Here is a 9,202-nt window from a genome sequence, read left to right on the forward strand (position 1 = left end):
TTTTTTGTTTGCATACAAAAATAGAACAAAAAAAAAAAAAAAAAAAAAAAGCGAAATGAAGTGAAAACAAAGTTAATTAGATTTTTAAAACTGTTACAAAAAAATGACCCCCCCGTCCAAATGGAAGGGAGCAACGTCTGTTGGTGTGGCAGCAAGTGGGGCGCTCTTTTTCTTCTTTTTCTTCTTCTCCTCCTTCCAACAAGTCAAACAACACACACGTAAGCCGCGAACATCCTATGGAATACAATCACGATGCGACCCACGCGAAATGTAAACACTCTGGTTTGTTATTTTACTGGCAGTGTTCCTCAGCATACCTGCTGGAGAGATCCACAATGCACTTTTTTTTTTTTTTTTTACAACTCCTCCACATCGAAGTTCTCGAAATCGATTTTCTCATTCCACACGTCGTCGTTTATTTGTGCGTCTTCGTCAGACGAATTGGGGTGCAACTTCTCCTGACGTTTGTCCATTTCTTTTGCCTCCTCTTTTGTCTCCTCTTTTGCCTCCTCTATTGTCTCCTCTTTTGCCTCCTCTTTTGTATTCCCCTCTGCTGCTGGGTTGTTATCATAATACAAACTATTTAGGGACTTCTTTTTGCACCCAGCAAAGTCGTACTTATTTGAGTTCTCCCTAAATGTGGGGGAGCAACTTAATTCACTTTCATTTTTTGCATCCCCTAGACGAGTTGGCAGTGCTTCTTTCACTTTGCTGCCACCGAAGAGGTGCATGGGGAAAAAGGCATTTTCACTGGAATGGAAGCTTTTCTGAGATTCCTCCTTTTCTTTTATTTTCGGAGACTCCTTCTTTTTATTCATGTCGAATAAGTCTTTAATTTTATTTTCCGTGTTTACATAGAACTGCGAAACGTGTTGTACGTTCAAAATGTCACTTGGGCTGCTGACCTTGTTCAGGTTCTTTTTCCCCATGAACAGGTCTAAGTATTTGTTGTTTCCGTCTGCCTTTGCGTCTGCTTTTGCGTCTGCCTTTGCGTCTGCCTTTGCGTCTGCCTTTGCGCCTGCCTTTGCGTCTACCTTTGCGTCTGACTTGGGGTGCTCCACCTGGTTGGGCTCTACGTGCTTATCCTCTATGCGGCTGGGTCCCACCTGGTGTCCCTCCGCATGCCTTTCCTCCGCTAGCTTTCCCTCCGCAAGCTTTCCCTCCGCTAGCTTTCCCTCCGCAAGCTTTCCCTCCGCTAGCTTTCCCTCCGCTAGCTTTCCCTCTATCGTTGCTCCATCATTCTTCCAAACGACCGCGTCTCCGCTCGGGTGGGGCGACTCGCTTCTCGCCGCCACGCCCAACTGCGCGGAACTGTTTTTACCGTTCTGATCGGAGATGAAATTGGGGATTCGATTCATATTAGTGTAAATAAAATTTTTGGCAAATCCGGTGACATCCGCGAGGCTTCCATCGCCTGGGCTGGCGGTTCCTATGCCGGTATTAACCAAATTGGGTATTGCCCCTTCCGTGTTGGACACACTACTTGAGGAGGCCTCCTTAACTGTTCCCCCCCTCTTCTCCCCGTCGTCAATTTTCTTCTCCGTTACGGACGAAAAGAAGGCTTTATTCTGGAGGTTCTTTTTAATCGGATTTTCATTTATATACTTAAATGTGCTTTCTAAAAAGGTGGAAGAATTTCCAATAAGCCCCTTAAGCTCATTTTTTAAATTATTTTCAAAAGAAGCCAATTTTGACACATGCACAGTGACCTTTGGTGGTACCACTATATTTTTCACTTCCTTCATGGCGATTTTTTTTTCTAAGTTATGTATATTTTCCTTCATTACGTTCATGCTATTTTGGTACCCTACGATGGTATTTTTCAGATTTTTGTTTAGGAGCTTGTATTTGTTCAGTTTGTAGTTTTTTTCATTTATGAGTAAATTTTTGTCCTTCACTGTGTTTTGTAGTTTCCGCAATTTTTCTGTCACTTCTTCTGCCTTTCTTATCTCCATTTGGAGTTCCTCCCTCAGGAGGATGGTCTGTTTTGTGCGATTTGTGTGGTCCTCCCCCGGGTTGTCTTCACCGTAGTCATCATCCACCTTGCCTGCATGGCGGTCACCCACCTTGTCCGCAGAGTCACTTGCTCCCTCCCGCAGGGCTAGGCCCAACGCGGGATGCACGCTCCATCTGGCATAGAAACTCTCCACCGACTCGTAACCCTTGAGCTTCCTCCGAAGCAGACCCATCCTGGCTTCACACTTCCTCAGAACGTCAACAAAGAAGGAACACTTCATTTTGTACGATTTGAGACATATTGCAGAATTATTCATTTCGGTAAGGAACGCTTTTATTTTCTCTTTCAGTTCTTCCTTCTGATTCTTCTCCAACTCCAGCTGTTCCATAAGACTTTTATTTTTCTCGACAACAGTCTCCACATAGTTTTTCATTTCGTAAATATCGTAGCTGTATTTTTCGATACTTTTTAATTTCTCCTGTACGTACAGCAGATCTTTTTTCAAAATTTCATTTTCATTTTCAACTTTGCCTTTTTCACTCCTCAGAAATTCTATATCTTTCAAATTTTTTTTATTTTCCATAAGTAGGTGCTCAATTTGATTGTTCTGTTCTTGAATCCTTTCATATTTAACAAAACTGTCTTTTTCGTTCATCTGTAAGTTGGACCTTAAATTGGAAATATTTTGTTCATTTTTTTCTTCTTTTATTTTCAGGTAGGTATATTCATCGTTCAGTTCTTTGTTTTTGTTTCTCAACTGTGAATTTTCTTCCTGCATATTACTTAGTTGATTTTCCAATTGGGTAATTTTTTGTTCCAATTGGTCTACTGCTTTTTTATACATAAGTTGGTCATTCCGTTTTTCTTCTTCCTTCTGCTTACGGTTATATTCCGATTGGTTTATCTCCCTTTTGTATTTTTCAATTATATTTTTCATTTCCTGTATGGTTTGATTTTTCCTCTCCATCTCTGTTTCTATCTTGGTGATATGTTCCATCATTTCTTCTTCCTTCTGTTTACTCACATTTTTATTTTGTTCCATCTCTCCTTGCATCTGTTGTACCTTCTTCTCATACTCATCGCATTTGCTGCTCATTTGATTACAATACGTTTTAATTTGCTCATAATTTTCTTTGTTTTCCATATTTTCCTTATTCACTTGGTTGCAATTTTTCTCGTAGGTCTTCAGTTTTTCCAGCAGTTCATTTTGTTCACTTGTTTGTTGTTCATTCCTTCTTTCATATTCCTTTACTTTTTTTTTTAAAATTTCACACTGCTTCTTTAGCTGCGTGATGGTGGCTACTTCTGCGTTTATGTTTCCACCGTCTGTTGTGCCATCATCGGGTTGTTCTTCACACAGTTGGGAGGATCCTCCATATGGCGCAGATGCCGCAGATGCCCCCAATGTTGCAGATTCCCCCAATGCCGCAGATGCCCCCAATGCCGCAGATGCCGCAGGTGCCCCACTTTGCTCCATCGACCCATTCAGGGGGGTAGTCTGATCAGGTAACAAACCCGATCTGCATCTCCCCTTTTGGACGTTTCCTCCCACATTTTCATCACCTGCACTGTTCAGGCCATTTTCACCCTTTTCGTCAACAAATTGATCCATTTTGACCATACCCATTTTTTCTGCACCATAATTCACACATTTCTGGTTGGTTCGACCTGGGGGACATTCCTCCTCCGTAACGTTTGATCCATGAGAGAGGGGAGAAAAGGGTCCCTCCTCAATTGCCCCTTTCCCTGAATTGCCCATAAATTCTTCTTCACCATGCAGGTTCATATATGGAGAGCCTATGTCGTTCACTTGCTCACCCGTATGATGGATCTGCTTCTTCTCATTCTGTTCCTTGTTATGCGCTTCTTCGATACAATTTAAGACCCCCCCCTCCTGATTCCTCTCTCCCGTTTTATTATCCCCTTCTTCCGGGGGGTCTTCAATTTGACATTCTCCGTCCCCCACGATGTGTCGATCCTTTACGTCTTCACTGTGTTCCACCATGGAGGTGCCCTCCATAAGCCCATCCCCTGCAAGGTGTACAAGCATGAAGAAAATGAAACACTCGCGTTGGTATAGCGGTGATGCAGCCGCGCCATGGCCCCGCCGCAATCGTGCACATGCGCAAATCAGCAGCATCCACCTCAGGGGCGAATCTCTAATGGGTCCTTCCTAACCTGAACTGGTTCCACCGGGTGGCTTCGCCTCCACTTCTCCCTTTCCACCATCGCCTAATAAAAGGAGGTCATCGTCTGCAATATTTATATCCTCACCCCACACATTTTCCTCGTCTACGCTGATGTGGTCATCCGATGCGCTCTCCGGAAAATCTAACTTTGCGGCGGCTGCTTGGCTCCCCTCCTCCTTGTTCGCTTGATGCATCACTCGGTGGGTTGGCTGTTAGCGTTTTTCGGCGTGGCTTGCTGGTAGCGGTTTGCCGTTAGCGGTTTGCCGTTAGCGGTTTGCAGTTAGCGGTTTGCCGCAACTTTCAGCAACTTTCCGCAACATGCCGCCACTCGCTGCGCCCCTGCTGACTCGAAAGACTCAGTTAAGGACAGGGAGCGCGCAGCATACGAACAAACGTAAACGCGTGAGGCAAATATGCATACGTGGGCAGACTCAACCAACCGGATATAACGTGTCCGGCGTGAAAGGGAGAATTCCTTCAAACTAATCTCACAGGGAAGTGAAAAAATCAAAGCAAAAAAAAATAAATAAAATAATAAGTAAAATTTCGAAGGACACGCACGGTTCACATCATCATAATGTGATCAGCACGCTCGATAGGATAAGCTAAATCAACAAAAAAAAAAAAAAAAAAGTGTAATTTTTCACCTCGCAAATGTGGAAACAAGAGAAAAAATATACTTAACAAATTTTAAAAAAAATACAATATAATAAAAAGATGATAAAACGATAAAAAAACAAATAAAGTAAACGGGGTGGCCTCGAACAAGCACAAAAGGAAGTTAGTCAAATGCAGGCCCCCACTGCGGAGTGGTTTCAGAGGAACATCTTCTGCCAAGCACATGCAAAATGCAGAGTACGGTTCATGCAAACCCAGGTGGTGACCGTCGTACCCTAATTCACCGCACTGTTACGCTTTATACTTTGTGAGGCGTCCCCCTCGTGGACCGATCCACCTCCCCATTTCGCTTTTTTTCTTCTTCGTGGACTGACTGCATGAGGAGAAGGGGTGGAATATTTCATCTGCTGGACTGCCCATTAGAAGAGCCTTCACCTGAGAGGCGACAACGTAGTTACGCGGCGTTAAACTTGGCACTGGGGGGGGGAAGTACACACATACTAATATGTGCGGTTACACTACCTGTACAAATACGCATACGTATACACATATAATGCACATGCTTGTGCGTACACATACTATTATGTGTGTACCCCTCCCCAGTGCCAAGTTAAACACTTGCGTAGTCACTTCAAGAGGTACGCATGCGACGTTTCTCCGCAGCGGGAAAGACCTCCCCACCGCTGCTTCTGCTGCTTCTGCCGCTGCGTGTGTTGGCATAATTTCCACTCCCTTCTACCCATGTGAAGAAAGCACATTTAAAAGGTTAAAATGGCAGGTGGATTTTTTTTTTTTTTTTTTACAAATGTTTAGCCTTTTTCCTCTTTTCCATTTCGTTAAAGGAGCTCCACTTTAAGAGAACCCCGGGGAGTTCTTCTTTGTGTCGCATGCCTACGGGACGCGTTCGCAGTTTTAAAGAAGTTAACGGAAAAAGGGGAAAGCGATGGGCCCCGCAAAAAAAAAAGGGAAGGGAAGGACAGGAAAGGAAAAGAAAAGGAAAAGAAAAAGGAAACGAAAAAGGAAACGAAAAAGGGACCAAACTTTACGCATTAATCCTACACATTTGCGCTGCACACGTTCTGCACAAATGGCAAGAAAACAAACGATGACGGGGCGAGAGTCAACCTGCCTTGTTGCCGCTCTTCCCCGCGTGGCGCTTCTTCCGCCCCTTTCGAATGCCCCTTCGATTTACCCTACCGTGTTGTTTGATGACCGCCCCCCCTTTGATGCTTCCCCCCACGTGAGTCTTCTTGCGTTGGACACTTGGATCGTGGGGGTCTTCTTCCCCCCTGTCGAAGTCCATTTCAAAATATCTGATAAAGTCCTCGTAGGGGGAAAAAACAATTTCGACAAAGTCCATCGCGGTGAGCATATATGAAGGGACGTGGTTAACCGATACGCTCGCACTTGTGCCGGTGAATTTGAGAGGGGCCTTCTTCTCAAGTAAAGGAGGTTTCCCAAAAGAAGCCTTCTTAAAACACAAACCAGTTACATCACGGGGGGTAGGAAGCAACTTCTTGAAGACACCTTGGGTTGATTCACTATCCCATTCATCCGGGGGGGGGTACTTCATAAATTCGTCCGAGTATACAATTTTGGGTTCACTCAAGGAGAGATTAAAATGGATCACTTTATTTGGGTCCTTCTTCCTCCGTACGTGCTGACTTATGTAGCTACTCAAAATGGCGTTCCTACTCTCGTCAGAGTCATACAAAGAGATGTCCAACGCCAAGGAAGATACGTCATCAGAAAAACAGGAATGAAAAAGAAAGTTCGAAAAAAAAATAGACAAATTATCATTCATAGATGAGATCACTATTCCTTCCTTATCTACAATAGATTTGACCAGTGGGTTCTTTTCCAAAATTTTTTTAACAACACTTAGAATACAAAAAGAAATCACATAGTCTGAGTGCATAGCAATGTTATGCAACTCGAAGACGATGCGGGCTAGTAACTGATTGTTATTTGTCTTGAAAGTGTTGTGGGTACTTGTGAAGCTTTTTGTTTTTAGGAGCAATTCAATACAGTACAGCAGCTCTGCGCAAAAGTTGTGTTTCTCGCTTGTGTTTTTGAACCCCATCTGTACTTCCCCTGTTTGGTTTCCCTCTCCATGGTTACTCCATTCCGCATTCTCCATGTCTCTCCCGTTTTGTCTTTCCCCTGAGAAGGGATCACTTTGGATGCACTTTCCAAAATCGGCGAAGGTGCTGTATACAAAATGTTGGTGCTCGACGAGGAAGTTCAGGGAGCCCAGGTGGAAATAGGGCAAGGATATGTCCAGGAGGGGCAGCAGGGTATTCGCCACCCAGGAGCAGTCGATGTAGAAGCTGTCCTCCGTTACTTTGTTTATCATTTCGAGAAAAATGCGCGCGGAGGTGAGTCTCAGGGGCGCCGGCACGGCGGCGCCAGCGAGGTCAACACCGTCAACGCGGCTAACACGGTCAACACGGTCAACACTGCCAACCCCGCCAACGCTTCCAACCCTTCCAACACCGCCAACGCTTCCTTCCCCCCCCGTGGCCAGCGCCTTCACCTCCGCAAACACGTCATCCATTAGGAGCTTATTCACGTAAAGCGCATAATGAGCTATACCCTGCAGGGCGTTCTTCACCAAGGCGACGGAGTGCTTCTTGTGACCCCTTAAAACACACAAGTAAACTAAAAAAAGCTGATCAAGTATCCTTTCCGTATTCTTCTCGATAATTTTTAACTCCCCACAAACGTTCGTCTTCGTCTTCGTCCTCAATGCATCACCCTTCCGTTCTACCAACCCACCATCGTTTACGTCCTCACCAGAAAATAATTTTGCGCTGATCTTCTTCTCAGTGATCCTGATCTGAGAAAAAATTCTTAATAAGTTCGGGCTCACATTTTGTTCCCTCTTAAAAAGAGAGTTGGTAAAATAATCCACTAACGTTATGGTAAAGGATAAGTTTGAATCATTGTCGATAATTTCCTTAATCGTGTTTAGGCACTTCATACAGAGGAGGTGCATATTGGTCTTCCCTTTTTTGGTGAGTGCTCCTCTCCTCGCCGCGACGACGTTGTGTTTCTTCTTCGAGTACGTGTGTATATTTGCATACAACGTGAGGTACTCAAAAAGTCTTTCACTTCTGGACAGGTGCAAATTTACCGTAACTATTTCGCATAGCAGATTCACAAACAGAGTTACATTGTGGCGGATGTTTTCTTTTAGGATGGTGCAAAACTGCTTAAAGTAGTGCACTATTTTTTGCTCTATCTTATTTACACTTAGCATCAGCTTGGAAAGGCTCTTCGAGGCTCCTCCCGCTGCATTAGAGTTTACACGCTGGTTTGTCTCGCCTTTTGAAGAGCTACCTTCTCCGTTCCCTTCGCTGGTGCTTCTTCCCCCCCCTGGGATGTTTTCACTGCCGATAATTTTATATGACGGCGTTACGCATTTGAGCACCGTACAAATCGATATGCAGCTCAGAGCGTTGACCATTTTGTAGTACCTGACCTTCCTCTCCAATTCGTCGCTGTTCGGTTTGCCGTCCGCGCATGGGGCGGTGCCTTCGTCTCGTTTATTTACCGCGCCTGGGGGGGTGCTGCCATTCCCGATAGCAGCCCTCCTCTGGAGCTCCCTCCCTTTCGTCAAGCTTTCCCTAAAGATGAAGAAAAGGCAGTCGAACTTCTCAATATGCATGTCCTGATTCCCAATAATGCTATTCGAAATGGCTGCTACTTCATTTCTGATATCATGGCAGTGTTTCATTTTGTTTTCAATTTTGGTCATTTCTTCCTCCAATGGGCTTTTAATTTTTTTTTTCTTGTTCTTTATTTTTTCTAGCATTTTCCTCAGCTTCAGTTGTCCCTTTTCGAATTTTTTACTCTTCTTTTTATTGTGTTCCTCGGTCGGGCTACCGCTATGGAGACTACTTGGCCCTCCTGCGCCTCCTCTTCCAGCCCCACTGTAATCATCATCGTCGTCGTCATCGTCATACGTGATTATTCCATTTCTTTTAACTCTTGGTAGATTGAAACTTTTTCTCTTAATTTTGTTGCTGATTTCTCTGTTGAATGTCCTTGCCTCATACTGCTCGATCTCCTTGTTGTTTTTTTTTGCGTCTCCGTCCTAGCCTTCTTCGTTATTTTCGCCTTCGCCATTTTCGCCTTCTTCGCCATTTTCGCCATTTTGATGACCCTTCCCTCTAGGAACGGAGTGTCCGCATGGATCGGTCAGGCACGAAGTTGCGCCTTCGCAGCGATGTAACAGTGGTATTATATTTATGGGGAAAACAATCCCTTCGAAGCTTTCCCTTTTGGAGTTTGCCTTCAACTTTGCTGTTGTTTTACCACTTGGGGGGTGGGGCACTTCCAAGCCGCTTAACCCCCATGCAGAAAAATTGCGGTTGGCATGGTTGTCATTTGCATGTACATAAAGCAGTTGTATACATGCTTCTCACGCAATGGC

The 9,202-nt window shown here is 44.5% G+C and overlaps 2 protein-coding genes across 2 annotated transcripts; both read right to left on the bottom strand.

Moving 5' to 3' along the window:
• Nucleotides 1-356: 356 nt before the first annotated feature.
• PCYB_124810 (rhoptry protein) lies at nucleotides 357-4,340 on the bottom strand (the record flags this gene model as incomplete). The annotated part of the gene is made up of 2 exons (XM_004223814.1): nucleotides 357-3,988; nucleotides 4,136-4,340. The coding sequence occupies 2 exons, from the start codon at nucleotides 4,338-4,340 to the stop codon at nucleotides 357-359; spliced, it is 3,837 nt and encodes a 1,278-aa protein (XP_004223862.1).
• Nucleotides 4,341-5,884: 1,544 nt separating this feature from the next.
• On the bottom strand, nucleotides 5,885-8,747 carry PCYB_124820 (hypothetical protein; the record flags this gene model as incomplete). The annotated part of the gene is made up of 1 exon (XM_004223815.1): nucleotides 5,885-8,747. A coding segment is annotated over one exon (2,862 nt), but the record flags the coding sequence as incomplete, so codon positions are not given.
• Between the last annotated feature and the right edge of the window lie 455 nt (nucleotides 8,748-9,202).

This window comes from Plasmodium cynomolgi, chromosome 12 (assembly GCF_000321355.1).
Source record: "Plasmodium cynomolgi strain B DNA, chromosome 12, whole genome shotgun sequence".
Lineage (NCBI taxonomy): Eukaryota > Apicomplexa > Aconoidasida > Haemosporida > Plasmodiidae > Plasmodium > Plasmodium cynomolgi.